This window comes from Oryctolagus cuniculus, chromosome 2 (assembly GCF_964237555.1).
Source record: "Oryctolagus cuniculus chromosome 2, mOryCun1.1, whole genome shotgun sequence".
NCBI lineage: Eukaryota > Metazoa > Chordata > Mammalia > Lagomorpha > Leporidae > Oryctolagus > Oryctolagus cuniculus.
In genome coordinates, this window is record NC_091433.1 from 80,009 (window position 1) to 104,361 (window position 24,353).

At 59.0% G+C, this 24,353-nt stretch overlaps 1 protein-coding gene across 2 annotated transcripts in view; it reads left to right on the forward strand.

Annotated features, from left to right (window-relative positions):
• Nucleotides 1-24,353, forward strand: part of PDE6B (phosphodiesterase 6B) — a 42,898-nt gene that overhangs the window by 3,017 nt on the left and 15,528 nt on the right. Inside the window, exons 1-3 of one of the 2 annotated variants that reach the window (XM_070067932.1) lie at nucleotides 1,992-2,368; nucleotides 4,917-5,069; nucleotides 5,284-5,373. In XM_070067932.1, coding sequence (XP_069924033.1) covers nucleotides 2,273-2,368; nucleotides 4,917-5,069; nucleotides 5,284-5,373 — 339 coding nt within the window. In that variant the 5' untranslated portion in view covers nucleotides 1,992-2,272. Of the gene's footprint in view, nucleotides 1-1,991; nucleotides 2,369-4,916; nucleotides 5,070-5,283; nucleotides 5,374-24,353 lie in introns of those variants that run through there. The other variant, XM_070067931.1, reaches the window with a different exon arrangement.

Here is a 24,353-nt window from a genome sequence, read left to right on the forward strand (position 1 = left end):
TGTCCCCTGTGAGATCTCCTATGAGGGCTTCTGTCCCCTCTGAGGGCCTCTGTCCCCTGGGAGGGCCTCTGTCCCCTGAGGGCCTCTGTCCCCTGTGAGATCTCCTATGAGGGCTTCTGTCCCCTGTGAGGGCCCCTGTCCCCTGTGAGGGCCTCTGTCCCCTGTGAGGGCCTCTGTCCCCTGTGAGGTCCCCTGTCCCCTGTGAGGGCCTCTGTCTCCTGTGAGGTCCCCTGTCCCCTGTGAGGGACTCTGTCCCCTGTGAGGGCCTCTGTCCCCTGTGAGGTCCCCTGTCCCCTGAGGGCCTCTGTCCCCTGTGAGGGCCTCTGTCCCCTGTGAGATCCCCTGTGAGGTCCCCTGTCCCTTGTGAGGGCCTCTGTCCCCTGTGAGGGCCTCTGTCTCCTGTGAGGGCCTCTGTCCCCTGTGAGGGCCTCCCTCTGTCCCCTGTGAGGGCCTCTGTCCCCTGAGGGCCTCTGTCCCCTGTGAGGGCCTCTGTCCCCTGTGAGATCCCCTGTGAGGTCCCCTGTCCCCTGAGGGCCTCTGTCCCCTGTGAGGGCCTCCCTCTGTCCCCTGTGAGGTCCCCTGTCCCCTGAGGGCCTCTGTCCCCTGTGAGGGCCTCTGTCCCCTGTGAGATCCCCTGTGAGGTCCCCTGTCCTTTGTGAGGGCCTCTGTCCCCTGTGAGGGCCTCTGTCTCCTGTGAGGGCCTCTGTCCCCTGTGAGGTCCCCTGTCCCCCGTGAGGGCCTCTGTCCCCTGTGAGGGCCTCTGTCCCCTGTGAGGGCCTCTGTCTCCTGTGAGGGCCTCTGTCCCCTGTGAGGGCCTCTGTCCCCTGTGAGGTCCCCTGTCCCCTGAGGGCCTCTGTCCCCTGTGAGGACCTCTGTCTTCTGTGAGGGCCTCTGTCCCCTGTGAGGACCTCTGTCTTCTGTGAGGGCCCCTGTCCCCTGTGAGGTCCCCTGTCCCCCGTGAGGGCCTCTGTCCCCTGTGAGGGCCTCTGTCTCCTGTGAGGCCCTCTGTCCCCTGTGAGGGCCTCTGTCCCCTGTGAGGGCCTCTGTCCCCTGTGAGGCCCTCTGTCCCCTGAGGACCTCTGTCTTCTGTGAGGGCCTCTGTCCCCTGTGAGGGCCTCTGTCCCCTGAGGGCCTCTGTCCCCTGTGAGGACCTCTGTCTTCTGTGAGGGCCTCTGTCCCCCTGCGCAGCCTCTGACCTCACCCTCCAGGATTGGCCTTTTGCACTTTGGGGAGGTACGGCCCCCACTCCAGGCCCTCGGGCCCCAGACCCCTCACTCACAGCTTCCTGCTCGTCAGTCTGTCACAGACTCGCTCCTGAGGCTGCGCAGACTCAGGCCCACGTCTGCACACTGGACAGAGGCCTCCACACTGCTGTGCCAGGGCCACAGGGCCGGAGGACCCAGGGGTTACAGGAGGCAGCTCAGCTGGCTCTGGGGGAGGGGCAGTGGCCAGTGGGAGCCCAGTCTCCGGGTGGCTGAGAAGGTGGTCTAGGCCCTGCTCCGCAGACCAAGGCTCCTGAGGATCTGGGAAGGGCTCGGAGCCAGAGCTGCGTCAGAGGCTGGGTGGGGGGGGACCATGCTGGCCTCTAGGGGAATCAGCTGGGCCTTGGGTCAGAACGGAAGTCTACTCGCTGACAGGCACGCTGGGGGCTGTTGGGTCTGGGGCAGCATAAGCAGGACAGAGCTGTCCACGTGTGACTGGCAGGTGATGTGGCCTGGATGTGTGATGGGCAGTGGCCGGGGAGGCTTGGACCTGAAGGGTGCCCCACGGACAAGGGGGCTCCAAGGAGGAAGGGGGCAGGGAACTGCCCAACAGCCCCAGCTCCCTGCCTTGGGCACCCTCTGCCACATCCAGGGAAGGGAGCCACGGGGTTGCCCGCCTGGAACGGGTGGCTGGGAGGGAAATGGCCGCAATCCTCTTAGAGCACCTGCTATAAACGGAGCAGCCGGGCGACCTGGATATAGTAATCCCAGGATTAGCTCCTCCCTTCCGTTTTAAGAAATGGGTCATCGTGAGTCAAACAGGCAGAGAATTGCCAGGAAACACCCGGCCTCGGGCCCTGGGTGGGGTATCCAACGCCTCCCTCGCACAAGCCCAGAGGCGGAGCCTCGCCCCCACCCTGTCCTGAGCCTGCCTCCCACCCCCAGGGTCTGTTGGCCCCACAGCCGCTCCTGCACTAGGTTTGCACCCTTGTTCTGAGGGTCCGTTCCCTGCTGGGCTGTCCTGGATCAGTCCCCTCCGCATCTTGGTGCACTGCTGGGCAGGGCTCCACATGCAAGAACTGGGCCGTGCATGGCCTACACCATCTCGGCAGAGAAACAGAAACCAGGGTCTGGATCAGCCCCATGCTGTCCTGAGCACGGGCCAGGTGAGCTTCCAGGTCCACACCCTCACTGGACAGAGGGGAGCCTGACCAGAGAGCACCTGTGCCCCTGGCCCCTGGCATGCCCTCCTCGAGGGGGATAGTGGCATGGGGGTGCTGTTTGTGGACAGCAGGGGTCCCTGTGGGGCAGGAGTGTCCACCTCCTCTGCAATAGGGAAGTGTCTGGACAAGGTGGCTGCAAGGGCTCCCCCAGGACCCCCTCAAGCACGGGGTCCCAGGCAGCTAGGAAGCCAGCTCCTGGGCCACCCAGTGTCACCTGCATTAACAGGGAGCTGGACCCGGAGAGGAGCTGGGACTCAGACCCAAGCCCTGTGATGGGGGACGCGGGCACCTCGAGCAGTGTCTTGGGCCGCCCCAGGGGAGGTGTCTAAGGGCACAAACAGGAGCTGAGGGAAGCCGCCTGCATACACAGGTCAGCGGTCTGGAGGTGGAGACAGGGCACGTGGCGGCCCAGTGTGGGGGCCGTGGCGCGCAGGCACTCCGTGCCCGGCTCCCGTCTAGCTCTGCAGCCTTTGAGAGTTCGGAAGACAAAGCACGCGGAGTGGAGAGCGCGCGGCGCCTGTGGAAGGGGAAGCGTCTCCGGTGGAGTTTCAGACACTGTTTGTCTCAGCGACACAGGCACGAGCCCTCCCCCTGGCTCACCTGCGGACTCTGAGTCTTTCTCTGTCTAACAAGAGCCATTTCACCTCAGTACCCGTAACTTCCGCAACCAACAGATGAATGAATGAAGAAACGGGGTGCGGCGGCACCGGCCTCCCCTCCCCGCTGTGGGTATCTCAGGGCTGCCACCCTCCCATCGCTCCTGTGGACTCCCAGAGCCGGGGAGACATGATGTGGACCCGAGGAAGCCGGCAGGGTCCAGCCCAGGCGGTGGCTTCGCAGCGCCTCTGTGCCCATCTCCACCCCTAGAGCACGTGTGCACAGCTCATGCTCCCCCCAGCACCTCTCCCCCGGACTGTCGCAGGGCCCCAGGGCCTCACCACAGGAGCCAGGAGCCCAGACTCAGTGTCCGGTGGGCAGGCGGGTAGCCGGGGGCTGTGGGGCAGAGGAGAGGAGATGCTGGGTTGGGGGCTTGCGGACGTTGCCTGCAGACTCCCCAGGGGCTGCATGCCAGGGAGGCACCTGCCATGTCCTTCCTGGAGCAGGAGCCGCAGAGGTGGCCGGGGCCGGAACAGAGACAGTGCTCACCACTGCACGGTGGCGTCTCGGAGCCCCACTGTGCTCTCTCCAGGGCTGGCTGTGAAGCCTGCCCCACATGGAGTCACCCTGGGGGAGGGGCTGGACCCCTCGGACCAGAAGGATGTGGCAACAGGAGGAATCAAGTGTGCCAGGGTCCCACATTTGCCTGGAGGCTAACACAGGAAGTAGACGAGTCCGGACTGCCACGTGGCCGTGATGAGCCCGGAGATCAGGCCAGGCTGGGCTCCCATGAGGCACTGAGGTGCGTCCCTCCTTGAGACATCAGTCTGGCAGGACGCCAGCATCAGAGGCTCCACCAGGGTGGGTTTTGCCATCCTGTGGATGCCGGTAGGCAGCTGGCCTCCCTCCCTGCTGTTGTCACTGACCGTCCCTCAGCGCTGGGCACCACAGGGCTGCAGGTGGCCCTTGTGCCTCCCTGAACAGGAAGGAGGGGCCAGGGGAAGGTTGGCCCCACACACAGGTTGTGAGAACACTAAGCACTCCCCCAGCCCCGGTGCCCTCTGACCTCCTGGTGGGGCAGATTCCCAGGAATGCCCGTTTGCCATGGGGCCTGTAACCCTGAGTAAACCTGAGAGAGTCATTTTAACAGCAAACAATGCAAGCAAAAGGGCGCTTATAGGCACTTTTTCATCCACTCAGTAGGGACCAAAGCGGCAGCTACTGCTTCTGGTGCCCAGTTGACTGCTGACCCGTGGGGACAGGGAGAGCCATCCTAACTGCTGGAGGTCACCCCATGGGAGCTCCAGACCCCAGCCCCGCCCATCAGAGCCCACAGCCATCCACCCTGGTCGTGGTGCCAGAACCCTTGGCCTCATGAAAAAAAAATGGTAGGGCCCAGGAGGTATGAGGGTGAGGCCAGGGTCAGGCCCCACTCTATGAGGTCATCTGGTGGCGCCATGACCTGCACCTCTGGCCTGAGAAGCAGGACCTCCCAGGAGAGGATGAGGGGCCAGAGGGGGACAAAGCTTCTGTCACAGGAGGAGCAGGCCCAAGGCCCACATACTGACTGTATTTATCCCACTCAAGGGCCCCCAAGAAGCCACAGATCAATAGAGGGTAGAGGGGCCTGGACTGGCCTGAGACAGCTAAGGTGGGAGAGGGGTCTTGGTGACGAGGATGATGGGGCAGGCCCCAGAACCCAGGAAGCTGACCTTGTGGGTGGCCATCAGGCATGGGAGGACCCAGTGGGGAGCAAGGCGAAGCCGGTGACACCTCCACACTCGTGGTTGTTGGCTCAGAGGTGAGGTGAGCCAAGCGGAGCCCAGGGACAGTGACCTAAGCAGGGTCCGGCAGCAGCCCCAGGCCACAGCAAAGCCCTCTCTCCTCCTACCAGTGCCCCCACTTCAGCCCATTCGCCGACGAGCTCACCGGCTACACGACGAGGAACATCCTGGCCATGCCCATCATGAACGGCAAGGACGTCATGGCCGTGATCATGGCTGTGAACAAGCTCGATGGCCCCTGTTTCACCAGCGAAGACCAAGATGTGAGTGCCACCCTCCCGTGCGTGTGTGTGAGTGTGCGTCTCCACAGGCGTCTGCCCCACTCCGCGTGCTGGCTTACCTGTTGCTCTCCCTCCTGGGCACCGTGGGAGCACTGTGCCCACTGTGTGCCCTGTGCTCTGAGCATGGATTCCCTGTGGCAGACTCAAGGGCCAAGCACAAGACCTTCAACCCCTGCTGTTACGGCTCCTGTTTCAGGTTTTCTCCAAATACCTGAATTTCGCCACGCTGAACCTGAAGATCTACCACCTGAGCTACCTCCACAACTGTGAGACGCGGCGAGGCCAGGTACGCAGGCGCCGCCTGCTGGCTCTCCCAGCCCCCAGGCGGGGCTGTCAGACCAGAGGCCTCTCTGACCCGTGGGTTCAGGCCTTGACCGGTGGTATTGTGTTGGCTGGGGCTGGGGAGGGAGTGGCTCCAAGGAGAAGCATCCTCTGGCTTTTGTGGCTGTGCTGCATGGCAGGCGGGGCAAGGTCTGAACCCTGCCAACCTTCACCTTAACCTGCCAGGTGGGCAGACGTGTGTACTGCAGAAAAGCCTGCCTCACTGATACCTCTGAGTATCATTGGAAGCTGCTGGTGACCTGCAAACGAGCTACTGGCACAGAGGTCCTGGCTTCCAGCAGCTAAGTGGTTGGAAATGCAGCCAGGCCCTGGTCATCTGTTACAAAAAGAACAGCAGACCTGCTAAAAACGATGAGAGGCTGCTATGAACCTGGAGGCTGTGGGAGGAGCACCAGGGGCAACCTTCCAGCTAACAGGCTATGTGGTGAACCCCTCAGAAGCGGCGCCTCCCACAGCGCACCTGGCCCTGGTGCAGGGTGCGGCAAGGCCCTGCATCCTGGGGCCCAGTGTGGCCAGTGTAGAAGGGGCACTGGCTGCCTACACCCGGAGTGGGGAAGTGTGTGTCTCAGTGTAAGGGCGGGAGGAAGATCAAAGCCAGCAGGACGGTCGAGCTGGGGCTGTGGACAGGCGACACCAGGAGAGGCCGTGCAGGGCTCTGGAAAGGCTGGGAGGCAGAATGGGAGTGGCTGGAGGCAGGAGGCAGGAGGCCAGGGTCCAGTTGAGGCCCCCAGACAAAGAGAAGGCCGGGGCTCATCCACCAGTGTCAGGACCTAGGGTGCGGCCCTTGCTGGTCCCCCACTAGGGCCATCCCTCCTCCCTCCACTAAAGGCAGATGCACACACACCACACAAACTACACACACCCACATACCTGTGGACGCTCAACCGCCCCTGCTCCCTGGTCTCGGGAGGGGCAGTCCCCTTCCCACCATGGTGCCTAGGTGACCTCAGTCTGCCCCCCGCCAGGAGCTTCTCTTCCGCCAGGGACACCTCCCTCCTACAACTCTGCTCACCACGTCTTCGGTCAAAGGAAGGAGCTGCTCCCCGCTGCGTTCTGCAGCTGCGCTGGAGCAGCTTGCGGCTGCGCTGTCCCTCGTGGCAGATCCACGAGGTGTGGGTCCACACGGCGCAGGGGCTTGCAAAGTACACACAGTGTTGTGCGGCCAGCACCACCCTCACTGTGAGACCATGCTCAGCTGCGAGCGCCGCCTGCGGCCCCTCCTGGGTCCCCAGTGTCTTCTGGCTCTGCAGACGTTGCCTCTCCTGGACGTTTCATCCGGATTTTCCATGTCACTTTAAGAAAAAAGAGTTGGTTGTTTATTTGGAAGGTAGACTTACAGAGACAGAATCAGAGAGCTCAACCTTCCATCTGCTTCTTCACTCCCCAAAGAGCCGCCACGGCCAGGGCTGGGCCAGACTGAAGCCAGGAGCCAGGATCTCCACCCAGGTCTCCAATGTGGGTGCAGGTCCCTGGCACTCAGGCCATCCTCCCCTACTTCCCAGGCAATTAGCAGAGAACTGGATCAGAAGTGCAGTAGCTGGGACTCAAACCAGTACCCATGTGGGGTGAGGAGTCACAGGAGGCTGCTGCAGAAGCTTGGTCTGCTGTGTCATGAGGCTGACACCAAGTACTTTGTAAGCCAACATTTCTTTCACAACATTGGATTTGCAGAAAACACTGGACAGGGCAGAGTCTGCCCACATCACCAGAAAGTTCAGTTTGCTGTTTGGTCTCCTCCACCAGGGCCCATGTGCCGAATCTCAACATGCCCCTCTTCCCCCAGGAGCCTCTCTGTCTCCTCAGGGTCTCTCTGTCTCCTCAGGGTCTCTCAGGTCTCCTCAGGGGTCTCTCTCAGTCTCCTCAGGGTCTCTCAGTCTCCTCAGAGGTCTCTCTCAGGTCTCCTCAGGGGTCTCTCTCAGTCTCCTCAGGGTCTCTCAGGTCTCCTCAGGGTCTCGGGTCTCCTCAGGGTCTCTCAGTCTCCTCAGGGTCTCTCAGTCTCCTCAGGGTCTCTCATCTCCTCAGGGTCTTGGGTCTCCTCAGGGTCTCTCTGGTCTCCTCAAGGGTCTCTCAGGTCTCCTCAGGGTCTCTCAGTCTCCTCAGGGTCTCTCAGGTCTCCTCAGGTTCTTGGGTCTCCTCAGGGTCTCTCAGTCTCCTCAGAGTCTCTGTCAGGTCTCCTCAGGGGTCTCTCTCAGTCTCTTCAGGGTCTCTCAGTTTCCTCAGGGTCTACTCAGTCTCCTCAGGGTCTTGGGGCTCCTCAGGGGTCTCTCAGGTCTCGTCAGAGTCTCAGGTCTCCTCAGGGTCTCACAGTCTCCTCAGGGTCTCTCAGTCTCCTCAGGTTCTCTCAGGTCTCCTCAGGGTCTCTCAGTCTCCTCAGGGTCACTCTGTCTCCTCAGGGTCTCACAGTCTCCTCAGGGGTCTCTCAGGTCTCGTCAGGGTCTCACAGTCTCCTCAGGGGTCTCTCAGGTCTCCTCAGGGTCTCTCAGTCTCCTCAGGGTCTCTCAGGTCTCCTCAGGGTCTCTCAGTCTCCTCAGGGTCTCTCTCAGTCTCCTCAGGGTCTCTCAGTCTCCTCAGGGTCTCGGGTCTCCTCAGGGTCTCTCAGTCTCCTCAGAGGTCTCTCAGTCTCCTCAGGGTCTCTCAGGTCTCCTCAGGGTCTCTCAGTCTCCTCAGGGTCTCTCTGGTCTCCTCAGGGTCTCTCAGTCTCCTCAGGGTCTCTCATTCTCCTCAGGGTCTCTCAGTCTCCTCAGGGTCTCTCTCATTCTCCTCAGGGTCTCTCATTCTCCTCAGGGTCTCTCAGTCTCCTCAGGGTCTCTCTCATTCTCCTCAGGGTCTCTCAGTCTCTTCAGGGTCTCTCATTCTCCTCAGGGTCTCTCTCAGTCTCCTCAGGGTCTCTCAGTCTCTTCAGGGTCTCTCATTCTCCTCAGGGGTCTCTCTCAGTCTCCTCAGGGTCTCTCATTCTCCTCAGGGTCTCTCAGTCTCCTCAGGGTCTCTCTCATTCTCCTCGGGGTCTCTCATTCTCCTCAGGGTCTCTCAGTCTCCTCAGGGTCTCTCAGTCTCCTCAGGGTCTCTCATTCTCCTCAGGGGTCTCTCTCAGTCTCCTCAGGGTCTCAGGTCTCCTCAGGGTCTCTCATTCTCCTCAGGGTTCTCTCAGTCTCCTCAGGGTCTCTCTCAGTCTCCTCAGGGTCTCTCAGTCTCCTCAGGGTCTCTCAGTCTCCTCAGGGTCTCAGGTCTCCTCATGGTCTCTCAGGTCTCCTCAGGGTCTCTCAGTCTCCTCAGGGTCTCTCATCTCCTCAGGGTCTCTCTCAGTCTCTTCAGGGGTCTCTCAGGTCTCCTCAGGGTCTCGGGTCCCCTCAGGGTCTCTCTCAGGTCTCCTCAGGGTCTCGGGTCTCCTCAGGGTCTCTCAGTCTCCTCAGGGTCTCTCAGTCTCCTCAGGGTCTCGAATCTCCTCAGGGTCTCTCAGTCTCCTCAGAGGTCTCTCAGTCTCCTCAGGGTCTCTCAGTCTCCTCAGGGTCTCTCAGGTCTCCTCAGGGGTCTCTCTCATTCTCCTCAGGGTCTCTCAGTCTCCTCAGGGTCTCTCTCAGTCTCCTCAGGGTCTCAGGTCTCCTCAGGGTCTCTCTCAGTCTCCTCAGGGTCTCTCAGTCTCCTCAGAGTCTCTATCAGTCTCCTCAGGGGTCTCTCTCAGTCTCCTCAGGGGTCTCTCTCAGTCTCCTCAGGGTCTCAGGTCTCCTCAGGGTCTCTCTCAGTCTCCTCAGGGTCGCTCTCAGTCTCCTCAGGGTCTCTCAGTCTCCTCAGGGTCTCTCAGTCTCCTCAGAGTCTCTCTCAGTCTCCTCAGGGGTCTCTCAGTCTCCTCAGGGTCTCTCAGTCTCCTCAGGGTCTCTCAGTCTCCTCAGAGTCTCTCTCAGTCTCCTCAGGGTCTCTCAGTCTCCTCAGGGTCTCTCAGTCTCCTCAGGGTCTCGGGTCTCCTCAGGGTCTCTCAGTCTCCTCAGGGTCTCTCTCAGTCTCCTCAGGGTCTCGGGTCTCCTCAGGGTCTCTCTCAGTCTCCTCAGGGTCTCTCATTCTCCTCAGGGGTCTCTCTCAGTCTCCTCGGGGTCTCTCTCAGTCTCCTCAGGGTCTCTCAGTCTCCTCAGGGTCTCTGTCAGGTCTCCTCAGGGGTCTCTCTCAGTCTCCTCAGGGTCTCTCTCAGGTCTCCTCAGGGGTCTCTCAGTCTCCTCAGGGTCTCTCAGTCTCCTCAGGGTCTCGGGTCTCCTCAGGGTCTCTCAGTCTCCTCAGGGTCTCTCTCATTCTCCTCAGGGTCTCTCAGTCTCCTCAGGGTCTCTCAGGTCTCCTCAGGGGTCTCTCTCAGTCTCCTCAGGGTCTCTTAGTCTCCTCAGGGTCTCTCAGTCTCCTCAGGGTCTCTTTGGTCTCCTCAGGGTCTCTCAGTCTCCTCAGAGTCTCTCTCAGTCTCCTCAGGGGTCTCTCTCAGTCTCTTCAGGGTCTCTCAGGTCTCCTCAGGGTCTCTCAGTCTCCTCAGGGTCTCTCTGGTCTCCTCAGGGTCTCTCAGTCTCCTCAGGGTCTCTCAGTCTCCTCAGGGTCTCTCAGTCTCCTCAGAGTCTCTCTCAGTCTCCTCAGGGGTCTCTCTGGTCTCCTCAGGGTCTCTCAGTCTCTTCAGGGTCTCTCAGTCTCCTCAGGGTCTCTCAGGTCTCCTCAGGGTCTCTCAGTCTCTTCAGGGTCTCTCAGTCTCCTCAGGGGTCTCTCTCAGTCTCCTCAGGGTCTCTCAGTCTCCTCAGGGTCTCTCAGGTCTCCTCAGGGTCTCTCAGTCTCCTCAGGGTCTCTCTCAGTCTCCTCAGGGTCTCTCAGTCTCCTCAGGGGTCTCTCTCAGTCTCCTCAGGGTCTCTCTCAGTCTCCTCAGGGTCTCTCATTCTCCTCAGGGTCTCGGGTCTCCTCAGGGTCTCTCAGTCTCCTCAGGGTCTCAGGTCTCCTCAGGGTCTCTCAGTCTCCTCAGGGTCTCTCAGTCTCCTCAGGGTCTCTCAGTCTCCTCAGGGGTCTCTCTCAGTCTCCTCAGGGTCTCTCTCAGTCTCCTCAGGGTCTCTCATTCTCCTCAGGGTCTCTCAGTCTCCTCAGGGTCTCTCAGTCTCCTCAGAGTCTCTCTCAGTCTCCTCAGGGTCTCTCTCAGTCTCCTCAGAGTCTCTCTCAGGTCTCCTCAGGGTCTCTCAGTCTCCTCAGGGTCTCTCTCAGTCTCCTCAGGGTCTCTCTCAGTCTCCTCAGAGTCTCTCTCAGGTCTCCTCAGGGTCTCTCAGTCTCCTCAGGGTCTCTCTCAGTCTCCTCAGGGTCTTGGGTCTCCTCAGGGTCTCTCAGTCTCCTCAGGGTCTCTCAGTCTCCTCAGGGTCTCTCTGGTCTCCTCAGGGTCTCTCAGTCTCCTCAGGGTCTCTCAGTCTCCTCAGGGTCTCTCTGGTCTCCTCAGGGTCTCTCAGTCTCCTCAGGGTCTCTCAGTCTCCTCAGGGTCTCTCAGTCTCCTCAGAGTCTCTCTCAGTCTCCTCAGGGGTCTCTCTGGTCTCCTCAGGGTCTCTCAGTCTCTTCAGGGTCTCTCAGTCTCCTCAGGGTCTCTCAGTCTCCTCAGGGGTCTCTCTCAGTCTCCTCAGGGTCTCTCTCAGTCTCCTCAGGGTCTCTCAGTCTCCTCAGGGGTCTCTCTCAGTCTCCTCAGGGTCTCTCAGTCTCCTCAGGGTCTCTCATCTCCTCAGGGTCTCTCAGGTCTCCTCAGGGTCTCTCAGTCTCCTCAGAGTCTCTCTCAGTCTCCTCAGGGTCTCTCGGGTCTCCTCAGGGTCTCTCAGTCTCCTCAGGGTCTCTCAGTCTCCTCAGGGTCTCAGTCTCCTCAGGGTCTCTCAGTCTCCTCAGGGTCTCTCTCAGTCTCCTCAGGGTCTCTCAGTCTCCTCAGGGTCTCTCTCAGTCTCCTCAGGGGTCTCTCAGTCTCCTCAGGGTCTCTCAGTCTCCTCAGGGTCTCTCATCTCCTCAGGGTCTCTCAGTCTCCTCAGGGTCTCTCAGTCTCCTCAGGGTCTCGGGTCTCCTCAGGGTCTCTCAGTCTCCTCAGGGTCTCTCTCAGTCTCCTCAGGGTCTCTCAGTCTCCTCAGGGTCTCTCTCAGTCTCCTCAGGGTCTCTCAGTCTCCTCAGGGTCTCTCTCACTCTCCTCAGGGTCTCTCAGTCTCCTCAGGGTCTCTCAGTCTCCTCAGGGTCTCTCTCACTCTCCTCAGGGTCTCTCATCTCCTCAGGGTCTCTCAGTCTCCTCAGGGTCTCTCTCAGTCTCCTCAGGGTCTCTCATTCTCCTCAGGGTCTCGGGTCTCCTCAGGGTCTCTCTGTCTCCTCAGGGTCTCTCAGTCTCCTCAGAGTCTCTCTCAGTCTCCTCAGGGTCTCTCGGGTCTCCTCAGGGTCTCTCAGTCTCCTCAGGGTCTCTCAGGTCTCCTCAGGGTCTCTCAGTCTCCTCAGAGTCTCTCTCAGTCTCCTCAGGGTCTCTCAGGTCTCCTCAGGGTCTCTCTCACTCTCCTCAGGGTCTCTCTCAGTCTCCTCAGGGTCTCTCAGTCTCCTCAGGGTCTCTCTCAGTCTCCTCAGGGTCTCTCATTCTCCTCAGGGTCTCGGGTCTCCTCAGGGTCTCTCTGTCTCCTCAGGGTCTCTCAGTCTCCTCAGAGTCTCTCTCAGTCTCCTCAGGGTCTCTCGGGTCTCCTCAGGGTCTCTCAGTCTCCTCAGGGTCTCTCTCAGTCTCCTCAGGGTCTCAGGTCTCCTCAGGGTCTCTCTCAGTCTCCTCAGGGTCTCAGGTCTCCTCAGGGTCTCTCATTCTCCTCAGGGGTCTCTCTCAGTCTCCTCAGACGTCTCTCTCAGGTCTCCTCAGGGGTCTCTGTGAGGTTTCCTCGGGCATCTCTCTGGGGTCCTCTCAGGGGTCTGTGAGGGTGCTCAGACATCTCTTTGAGGTCTCCTCAGACGTCTCTCTCAGTCTCCTCAGGGGCCTCTGGGCTGTTCCATCTCTCAGATTTGCCCCGTGTCTGGGGTCTGGCCTACTGAGTGGTGTTTCCGGTCTTCGGAGGTTTTGCTCCCGATTAGCCCAGGTTCCTGCAGCATCGCGGTGGCAGTGCATAGCCGTGTTTTCTGGGTTCCCCAGCAGCTGCCCCGCCAAGGCACTTGGGAGCTTCATCCAGGTCCCCGACGTGGGCGCAGGGACCCAAGGAATTGGGCTATCTGTGGCTGCTTTCTGAGGCCCATTGTCAGGGAGCTGGATCAGAAGTGGAGCAGCTGGGACTCGAGCCAGTGCCCATATGGGATGCCCATGAACTCTCTGAAGCACCTGGCGTCCCAGCTCTCACATGTGCTGTGTTCACAGTTACTGCCTCATGTGAGCACCTGAACCTCTTCTCTTACTAGATGCGACTTCTTATGTCTTCAGCACTAATTCTCACAGGTCACCTCCGTCTCTTCTTGGTGACATGTGCCCCTGCCTTCCTCCCCTAACTGCTTGATTCTGTGCGTGTGACATGAGTGGCAGTGCCAGGACCGTTAACCTGTTTTCTGTGTCCAGCAGAACACAGTGTCCCTGTCCAGTTCCTCCTACCTCCAGTGTCGCAGGCTCCACTCATTCCCCAAATCATGAGAGTGAGTGCCTCTCCCACTCCCCTCAGTGAGGTTTGTGCCATCTGTGACACAGCTGGCACTGTCCACCTGCACCTGATCTCACACCTGACTCCATCTTTGGGTGAGGGTTCACCTTGCTCTGCAAAGCTCCACAGGCCCTGGGCAGTGCGGGCAGATGTGGACGGCCACACAGGGACACAGCAGCACTGCCCTGGGAGGGCCTGGCGGCCTGGTGTCTCGTGAGCAGCCTGTCTGGACCTCCCCAGGGTGCACTGGTGGAGCACCTGCCCTTGTGGCCTGGGTGCAGATCCTCAGCCCTTTTTTTTTAAAACAGGAGTGCTTTGTTTTTCTCATTATTTAAAACATCTTTGTATATTTGGATGCAAGCCCTTTATCAGATATGGATTATTCTCTTAACTGTATTTTTCTAAACAGAAGTTTCTAATTTTAATTAATCTAGCATATTTTTCCTTCATGGATTGTGCTTTGTATTATATCTAAAAACTCATTGGTGGCTCCAAAGCCACCTAGATCTTCTGCTGTGACCTCCTAGAAGTTTCCATAGGTTCATTTTTGCGCTTGGCTCTGTGGTTCATTTTGTGAGGGGCGTGAGGCATGCATCTGGACGCCTTTGCTTGTGGACATCCTGTTGTTCCCGGGCCGCCCGGTGCAGAGACCAGCTTCTCCCATGAGTGCCCCTGCTCCCGTGGAGGACCAGCCCCTGCTCCCGTGGAGGACCAGCCCCTGCTCTCGTGGAGGACCAGCCCCTGCTCTCGTGCAGGTCTCCGGGCCCTGCTCCCGTGGAGGACCAGTCCCTGCTCTCGTGCAGGTCTCCGGGCCCTGCTCCCGTGGAGGACCAGCCCCTGCTCTCGTGCAGGTCTCCGGGCCCTGCGCGCCGGCACCATCAGTGTGCGTGTGTTCTTTCCCCAGCACCCTGCTGTCCACAGCACTGCACCTCACAGCGCCCTGAACGGGGAATGTCAGCCGCCCAACTGCTTTTGTCTTCTGTAACATTGTGCCGGCTAGGCTAGGTTTTTTGCCTTTTCACATAAACTTTAGAATCAGTTTGTCAATATTGACAAAACACCTATTTGTATTTTAATTGGGATTGTGTTAGAGCTGTAGATCAAACAGGAAAGAATCTGGGTCAGGACAGTCATTTTGCTGAGTAGTGAAGATGACGGTTACGATGCCCGCATCCAGGATCGGGGCGGGGGTGAGTCCTCGCTCTGCTCCTGACCCCAGCTCCTGCTGATGAGCACCCTGAGGGGTGGCAGTGATGGCTCAAGTAGTTGGGTCCCTGCCGCCCACGTGGGAGACAAAGGTGGAGCTCGTGGCTCATGGTTTTGGCCTAGCCCAGCCCTAGCTGTTGCAGGCATTTGAGGCATGAAGGAGCAGATGGGAGAGCTCTGTCTCTCTCCATGTGTCTGCAACAAATAAATAATACACATGTAACAGATCTCCTAAGCATGAGCAGAGTTTCACTTGGAGTATTTTTACTGTATTTACTTGGAGCTTCGGTTTCTTTCATCAGAGTGTGTAGTTCCTGCACATAGACCTTGCATATTTCAGTAGGTTTATGCCAGGTATTTAGGTTCTGGTGCTAGCGTCAGAGGCACTGTGTTCTTGACTTCGAGCTGCAGCTGTTCGTGCCGCTGCGAAGGAAAGCAGACGACTGTGCAGTGTGAGCCAAGATCCCGGGAGCCCACTGCAGGGCTCGCTCTTCCCCGAGTGCTGATTACTGCGGCACTGACCCCGGGCGCTTGTGGACGAAGACCTTTCTTACTTCCCTTCCAATCCGTGTGGCTGTTATTTTGTCTTCTTGAGCCAGTGAGGACTCTGGGTGTGGGACACGAGGGTGGGAGGGGAGTGCACCCAGTTCCTGTTGGCCCCGCTTGGTGCAGGGTGCGGACTGTGCTTCTCACGGAGCGCGTCCCTCTGTTTCTGGCTGCCAAGGGTGCTTGTTCACAATGGTCGGGTTTTGTCACAGGCTTTTCCCTGATGAGAGTGTCAGTTTCCCTCTTCATCCCACGGACAAACAGGCAAACTCGCCTTGCTAACATGTAATAAATACCACTGGCCATGGAGTGTAATTATTTTTTTTAAAGATTTATTTATTTATTTGAAAGTCAGAGTTACACAGGGAGAGGAGAGGCAGAGAGAGAAACAGAGAGAGAGAGAGAGAGAGAGGTCTTCCATCCAACAGTTTACTCCCCAATTGGCTGCAACGGCCAGAGCTGTGCCAGGAGCTTCTTCCGGGTCTCCCACACGGGTGCAGGGACCCAAGGTCTTGGGTCATCTTCTACTGCTTTCCCAGACCACAGCAGAGAGCTGGATAGGAAATGGAGCAGCCGGGTCTTGAACCGGCGCCCATATGAGATGCTGGTGCTTCAGGCCAGGGCGTTAACCTGCTGCGCCACAGCGCCAGCCCCTGAAGTGTAATTATTTTTACACATTATTATATTGGCTGTGCCAATGTTTTGTTAAGAATTTTTACTTCCGGTAAAAACTCCTTTTTGTGAGCTATATAGGTCCGCATTCCTCTTTACTGTAATGCCGTTGTCTGATTTTGCCATTAAGACAATGTGTTAAAGTATTCTGTGTTCTGAAGATGTGGCGGGGGCAGGGAAACAAAGTCCCTTTCTCCTGCTCTCTCATAACACAGAACCCCAAGCAAGCTCTGCAGTGGACACGGTGGACACAGCTGTGTGGCCCCTGTCCCGGAGCCAGGAGCCAGCGTCGCAGCTCGCAGTTGAGGGCTTAGCCCCACAGGACGGCCCCCCACTCTGACACCAATCTGGAGCCCTAGGTGGGGATACCCACAGGCCCTCCTTGGGGTCCATTAATTCACCAGAGCCACCCAGAGCTCAGGGGAACACTTCTGTCCACCGGCTGGTTACAAAGGACGCCATGAGGCCCCGGGAGAAGGGACGCACAGACTGTTGAGGGGCTGCATTACAGAGGTGTGTCCACCACGTCCTCGGCCACTGCGGATCAGCTCAACCTTCAGCCCCTCCTCTCCCAGGGCCTGGGGGTGGGGCTGAGATCCCAACCCTCTCATCACATGGTTGGTTCCCCTGACAACCAGCCCTCATCCAGGAACACCTCACACTGGGCACTTTGGAGGTGTCTGGATTTAGGAGTTCTGTGCTAGGAACCAGAAAGGAAAACCAAGCACACGTTTTATGCTATCATGCCTGCCCTTCAATGTTCTGGAAGAGATCCTACTGAAGTAGCATGATTTGTGCCTAAATACTTGGTAGAATTCACCAGCGAAACCATCGGGGACCGATGCTGTTTTGGAAGGCTGGTCATCGCTGACTTGTTTTCTTCTACACTGAGAGATCTATTCCGGTCGACTGACATCTTAGGTGCCTTTTGGTGCCCCTCAAGGAACTGGTCTTTCTCGTCTCACTTGTTAAATCTGGAGCCACAGAATTGTCACAACACAGTGGCTGTCACTTAGTGATGGAACACGTCCTGAGAGAGGCCGTGCAGCCTCACAGAGCGCCTGGTGCTGGCCGGGGCTGCGCGCTGGCCCCCGTCGTCGGAGGGGCGGAAGTGTCTTCCCTGAGGTGGCTGCTCTCTTGGTGTGGCGTCACTGGTCGTGCTCTGCTCTCCTGAGCTCGGTTACTGGTTTGACTGCTGTGTGCACTCGGCGCTGTGAATTCCCTCCCAAGGGCGCTTTCACTGCAGCCCGCAGATTTGGACAACTGGCATCCTCGTTTTCATTTAGCTTTAAATTTCTCTTGAGCTTTTGGCCCGCCTATTACTTAGAAGTTGTTGTTAATCTGTTGGAATTTTCCAACCACCTGCCGGCAGTGTTCCCGCTGCTTTTCTACTTTAATTCCACTACAGTGTGAGAACACAATTTTATTTTGATTCTTGTTCATCGGAAGGACTTAAAAGGTGCTGTGTCCCAGGATGCGATCCGTCCGGGGAAGTGTCCGTCTGGGAAGAGCATCCACCTGCTGTTGCCGGGAGCAGCTGGCTGCACCATGCCCCCAGGCGCTGCTCGGCCTGCAGTTCCCTCTTGCTTTCTGCCTGCCGAATCCACCCCTCTCTGGTTTTGGCTGTACCTGTGGGCTGACCCGTTCCTCCAGGCGGCGCTGCCTGTCTCCGTCGTGTGGTGTGACGCTCTGGTGCCAGGTGCTTACGTGAAGGACTCCTGGTCTTCCTGCAGAATCAACCCCGCTGTTGCTCGGCAGTGCCTTCCTCCAACGCCAATAATTTTCCTTGTCCTGAAGTCTTTGTCCAAAGTTGATACAGCTACTCTGGTTAGGGTTTTTTTTTTTTCTTTTGAGATAAAAACTAGGGTTGGGCCAGGTCAAAGCCAAGAACCTGGAACTCCATCTTGGTGTCCCACATGGGTGGCATCACCTGCTGCCTCCTGTGGTCTTCATTAGTGGGGAACTGGGATTGAAAGTGGAGCAAGGACTTGAACTCAGGGTGCAGGGATCCCAAACAATATCTTTTTTTTTTAATAATTTATTTATCTATTTGAAAGGCAGAGAGTGATCTTCCATCTACTGGTTCACTCCTCAAATGGCCACAACAGCCAGGACTGGGCCAGGCCAAAGCCAGGAACCAGGAATTTTTTCTGGGCCTCCCACATTTGTGCAGGGGCCCCAGCACTTGGGCCATCCTCCACTGCTTTCCCAGGTGCATTAGCAGGGAGCTGGGTCGTAAGTGGAGCAGCCAGGACTTGAACCAGCACCCATATGGGTGCCAGCACGGCAGATGGCAGCTTAAGCTGCTGTGCCACAGTGCCAGCTCCCCGAGCAATGTCAGCCCAGTGCCCAGCCTCCAGCTGCCCTTCGGTGGGTCAGCACAGCCCTCTCCTTTTAAACTGTCTGCGTCTTTATACTTAGAGGGGCTTTGTGTAGACAGCATGTAGTCTGGCCTTGCCTTCTTACCCTCTGGAAGTCTGTTTAGATCATTCACACATGAGGGGGCTCTCGGTACAGTAGAGCTAATATCCGTCACATTCTTGGCCACCCTCTGTGTGCTGTCCTCGTGTCTTGGTTGTCATATTCCTCTCTTTCTTCTCCCTTTGGTTTTAACTGAGCTCCTTGAATTAGTTCACTGTTCTCCCCTCTTGGGGATCACTTGCTTAGCGCTTGCTACCCATCGTGACCACTCCAAGTCCTCTTCCAAACACAGCACCTCTCAGCCCACAGTGCAGGTGCCTGTGACCACGTGTCCCTGTGTCAATCCCAGTCCCTGCCGACCATGCACGCGCCTTGCTTCTCACTCCTTCCTTGCAGCTGCTGTATTTCCTTTGCTGGCCTTGTGCTGTGCTCACCCGGTTCGCCAGTCATTGCTACTTCTGACACAGTTGTCTGTTAGACCAGTTGACCGCTTCTTGAAGTGGGGTTCGCCTTGGTTCACTCTTCCTCTTCTGGTAGCTGTGAGGTCCGACCTACATCGTTCTCCATCCCAGCGTCTCTTTTCTCTCTCAGAGGCCCCACGTCCCCGCTGCACTGCCATCCGACCCTCATGTCGTCGACCTTTCCCATCGCTGCCTTTGGTGGAGGAATTTCGGTCGCTCACACCCCCACCCGATCGCCCCCCGTGCTGTGTGGGTCCACGTCTGCTTCCCAGGCTTCCTTCATCTTCTCAGAGAGGTGGTGTTTTGTTTTGCCTGTGGCACGCCTGTACCTGTGTGTGTGAAATCAGGAACTGGAGTGGATGCACCACTGGTGGGAGTCTGCATCCATGTGGCGAGGGCTGGCCACGCTCTGCGCCCGCCGCAGCTTCCTGGTGTGCCTGGCTCCCTGGAACAGTCAGTCTGTGGTGCTCATGCTGCAGACGCCATTCCCCAAGGCCCTGGAGGCTGAGCATTCAGAATGGGGGCCTTCCTGTGTGCCCCCTTCTTACGAGCAGGCTGATCCCATCAGGAGGGCCCACTCCCGCGCCCCTCACTGCCAGCTTCACACCCACCACACTGGGCCTGGGGACCTACTCGTGCCTCTGGGGCACGGCCCAGCCTACAGTCCTGCTCTGTCTGTCCTTCGGTTTCCAGGCTTTTTTTTTTTTTTTTAAGATCTATTTATTTATCTGAAAAAGATATGGAAAGAGAAGGAGAGAGAGAGTCTTCTATCCACTGGTTCACTTCCCAAATGGCCATAAGGGCCAGGGCTGGGCCAGGCCAAAGCCAGGAGCCAGGAACCAGGAGCTTCTTCCTGGTCTCCCACATGGGTGCAGGGGCCCAAGTTCTTGGGCCATCTTCCACTGTTTCCCAGGCACATTAGCAGGGAGCTGGATAGGAAGTGGAGCAGCCAGGACTCAAACCAGTGCCCATATGGGACGCGGGCACTGCACCAGCCCCCTGGATGCGACAGGAAGGCTGGAGGGGCTGGGGCCAGCTGCCGCGCTGTCAGGCAGGCATGTCCCAGGACGGTTCCATCCCTGTGCCCACAGGGGTGCCTTTTTCCCAGATCTTCACCCAGATGAGATGGCAAAAAACACCACTGTATAGGGGCTCCCAGACTGGGTCCCAGACGGTTATCCTGGGCGGATGTGGTCATCCTGGGCCGACGTGGTCATCCTGGGCCGACGTGGTCATCCTGGGCCCCAGACGGTCATCCTGGGCCCTAGATGGTCATCCTGGGCCGATGTGGTCATCCTGGGCTGACGTGGTCATTCTGGGCCCCAGATGGTCATCCTGGGCCGACATGGTCATCCTGGGCCCCAGATGGTCATCCTGGGCTGACGTGGTCATCCTGGGCCCCAGATGGTCATCCTGGGCTGACGTGGTCACCCTGGGCCCCAGACGGTCATCCTGGGCTGACGTGGTCATCCTAGGCCCCAGATGGTCATCCTGGGCTGACGTGGTCATCCTGGGCCCCAGACGGTCATCCTGGGCCCCATATGGTCATCCTGGGCTGACATGGTCATCCTGAGCCCCAGACGGTCATCCTGGGCCCCAGATGGTCATCCTGGGCTGACATGGTCATCCTGGGCCCCAGACGGTCATCCTGAGCCCCAGATGGTCATCCTGGGCCGACGTGGTCATCCTGGGCTGACGTGGTCATCCTGGGCCGATGTGGTCATCCTGGGCTGACGTGGTCATCCTGGGCCCCAGACGGTCATCCTGGGCTGACGTGGTCATCCTGGGCAGCAGGAGAGATGGCAGAGTTGGCCCAGCCTCAGAACTGTGCGCTCCTCTCTCGGCTGCTGGGGAGCAGAGGCAAGAAGCAGAGGAGCTGTCCCTGGTACTCACCCTTGCTCCCCTCCCCAGCCCGGGCAGAACTGCAGGGCCCTCCTGGGGCCTGATCCTCTTTGCTGGGTGGTCTCAGTGCCTCCTGAGAAGGACCTCAGCAGCTTGGGCGGGAGCCGATGGAGGCGGGGCCTGGAATGCAGACCCACCAGGCTGCCCGGCCAGTTCTGGGGGAACGACTCCCACTGCCTGGTCACTTGTGTGGCACCAACTGTGGTGCGGAGCTGTGGCCTCTCCACACTAGCTGTCCACCTGTCCTGGACTCAGGGCTCACAGGAAAGACCCGAGGAGGTGCCGGCCCTGGCCCACAGGTGCAGGAAGGCAGCAGTTCTCACACCTATGTTCTGTGAGCCGGCAAACTCACTCCAGGCCAGAGGGCGCAGGCGGGGGCTGTCGCTGACAGAGTAACTCTGGGTAAGCCATGGATCACAGGAAGCAGTGAGTTTGCATACTTGTACCTTTGTTTTTATAAGAAGTTTAAATATGTAGGTTCATTGAGTTTTAATCATAGCTATTGAAGTGCTGGCTCTCAGAACACGAAGGAACACTAAGGCCATCGATGGGAGCTCACCAGGAGCCCATCCCATCTGGCTCTGTACAGAGGTCTCCTGAAATGCCCCCTGGGGCTGGGCCCTCCAGGGCACTGGGACTTGGCTGGCCGCTGCCTGAGGGGTCCAGGGGCTCCGTTCCCAGGCACTCGGCCCAAGTGATCCATGCAGACCACAGCCCAGGAAGATGACTTATTCTCTGGAGAATCCCATAGGCCTGCGCGTGGTGGTTTGGTGTGGTGATGCCTGCATCCCATGTTGGAGCCTGTGTTCAAGTCTCAGCTCCGCTCCCCATCCAGGTCCCTACTAATGCACCCTGGGAGGCAGCAGGCAATGGCCCAAGTACTTGTGTACCTGCCACCCATGCAGGAGACCTGGATGGAGTTCCTGGCTCCTGACTCCAGCTCCCTGCTCACGTGCACCCAGGAGGCAGCAAGTGATGGCTCAGGTGGCATGGGCCCCTGCCACCCACATGGGAGACTAGAATGTTCTCAGCTCCCAACACCTGCCTGGCCCGGGCCAGCTGTTTCAGGCATTTATGAACCAGCAGATGGGAGCACTTTCTTTCTCAAATAGGTAAATAAGTAATTGCTTTATAAATGTCGCTGCAAGTGCCTGGTTGCCTTGGGTCTGATGCCCCGGCCATGTCCCGGCTGAGAGCCTGGGCAGCTGCCCTCCTGGCCCCACCCTCCATGCAGGGGAGACACGTGGCCATGGAACCCTCTTGTACTTCCTCCCACGACCCAGGTGCACGCAGGGTGAATCCCCACAGGGACCCGGGGTTGTGTGGCTTCGGGCGGCATCCATCAGTTGCTGGTTGACATGTGAGAATTCAAATTCCTGTCATTCCTTTGGTTTCTGTTGACCGAGAGTCAGCAGGGACAGGCAGTCGCACCTGGCTTTGCTGGTGGTGCAGCAGACGATGGGTCTGGCCAGGAGGCAGGAGCAGGACGGAGGGCTGGGGGTGCGGGAGCTCCTGGTTACGGAGACCCGGATCTCAGGGGCTGAGTGCTTGGGGTGACTGGGGGCTGGCGTCTCAGAGCAGGGCTGGTGTGAAGGGAAGACTTGCAGTCCACGGGCTTCAGCCACGAACTCTCCAGGACAGCAGGGGCTCAGCTGGGGTGGCGGTGCTGAGACTCCAGGGGACGCTGTCTCCAGGGCCCACCCAGCCCATGGCAGCAACGGGGGCTTCACAGAGCTGAGAGGGGGCAGCTGAAGGGGTCCCCTGTGGGGACCTCATGTTGAGCGGGGGCATCTGGGCAGCCTACACACCCACTCTTCAATGCAGGTTCTGCCTCCCACAGAGAGACATACTAACAGAGTCAGGGAGAAGGAGTAGACACACGTGCACACGTATGGGCCGCCCCAACACAGCCGCCCTGACATTAAGTGTCTAGAGGGAATAGACACAGGTGAACACATGTGGGCCGCCCCACACAGAGACACAGCCGCCATGACAGCGTGTGTCAGGGAGGGAACAGACACACGTGCACACGTGTGGGCCACCCCAACACAGCCGCTATGACAGCGTGTGTCAGGGAGGGAATAGACACAGGTGAACACGTGTGGGCCGCCCCACACAGAGACACAGCCGCCATGACAGCGTGTGTCAGGGAGGGAACAGACACACGTGCACACGTGTGGGCCGCCCCACACAGAGACACAGCCGCCATGACAGCGTGTGTCAGGGAGGGAACAGACACACGTGCACACGTGTGGGCCGCCCCACACAGAGACACAGCCGCCACAGGTGGGCCAGGGAGGGAACAGACACATGTGCACACGTGTGGGCCGCCCCACACAGAGACACAGCCGCCACAGGTGGGCCAGGGAAAGCCGTAAACCAGAGAAAAGAAAATCAAGATGGTGCCTGTGGTTGGGAAGATCTGTCGGGCGTTCTCCTGAGAACGAAAGAGGAAACCAGGGGGCGCGGCCCAGGGAGTGACGAGAACTGGCTCCCCTTCCACCTCTCCTTATAAGGAAGGTGGCGCCCCGCTTGGATGTGCAGTGTGGCACCTTAGGGATGCGCCAGGTGCCTCCTGGAAAGGTGGGCGTGTCACACGCACATTTAAAGAGACAGCATCACTTTGTGGGCATCCAGGAGCTGCAGCTCACCCTCACTTTGCCTGGTCACCCCATGTCAGGGCGCAGAGGCCGGGACGTGGGGCCCTGGGGACTTGTACTCCAGCTGGGGAAGAGAATCCTGGTGTCCTTCCAAGAGTGACAGGAGCCCTGTTGAGGGCCGGGGCCCCAGAGAGCCTGTCGACAGGCAAACCGTCACTCTCAGACTTATGTGGTTGAGGCCACGAAAGGGCCCAGGGCCTTTGGACAGTGCGCTATGTCTTCAAACCCCAGCCCAAACCCCAACTCATAGCAACTTATTTTACTTTTAACTGATTCCCTCATTTCTTAAGATTTATTTATATATTTGAAGGCAGCAATACAGAGAGAGCTCTGCTGGCTCACTCCCTGGATGGCTGCAATAGCCAGGACTGGGCCAGGCTTAGTTCAGGAACCCGGAACTCCCCCTGATCCTACAGGGGTGTGTGGGGCCCAAGTTTTTGGACCATCGTCCACTGCCTTCCTGGGTGCACTAGTAGGAAACGGGATCAGAAGCGGAACAGCCAGACCTTGAAGTGGCACTCCGATGGGGAGGCTGGTGTCACAGGTGGCAGCTTAAGCCATTGTACCACAAAGCCAGGCCCACTCATTCACTCGTTAACCAAACACTAACCACAAGGAGGCTGGAGCCTGAAGGCCTCTCTGCCTGAGAAATTTCAGGGGCCCTTCTGGGTAAGGAAGCAGGTGCCACACGCTCCGAGGAAACAGGGGCTCTGTGCCAGGCAGGTGTGCCAGCTGTGCCTTGGTGCTGCTGTGTCAGGTGGGGGAGGGGCGGTGCCTCTGCTGCAGGTGCTGTGTCAGGTGGGGGAGGGGCGGTGCCCCTACTGCAGGTGCTGTGTCAGGTGGGGGAGGGGCGGTGTCTGCTGCAGGTGCTGTGTCAGGTGGGGGAGGGGCGGTGCCTCTGCTGCAGGTGCTGTGTCAGGTGGGGGAGGGGCGGTGCCTCTGCTGCAGGTGCTGTGTCAGGTGGGGGAGGGGCGGTGCCTCTGCTGCAGGTGCTGTGTCAGGTGGGGGAGGGGCGGTGCCTCTGCTGCAGGTGCTGTGTCAGGTGGGGGAGGGGCGGTGTCTGCTGCAGGTGTTGTGTCAGGTGGGGAGGGGCGGTGTCTGCTGCAGGTGCTGTGTCAGGTGGGGGAGGGGCGGTGCCCCTGCTGCAGGTGCTGTGTCAGGTGGGGGAGGGGCGGTGCCTCTGCTGCAGGTGCTGTGTCAGGTGGGGGAGGGGCGGTGCCTCTGCTGCAGGTGCTGTGTCAGGTGGGGGAGGGGCGGTGCCTCTGCTGCAGGTGCTGTGTCAGGTGGGGGAGGGGCGGTGCCTCTGCTGCAGGTGCTGTGTCAGGTGGGGGAGGGGCGGTGCCTCTGCTGCAGGTGCTGTGTCAGGTGGGGGAGGGGCGGTGCCTCTGCTGCAGGTGCTGTGTCAGGTGGGGGAGGGGCGGTGCCTCTGCTGCAGGTGCTGTG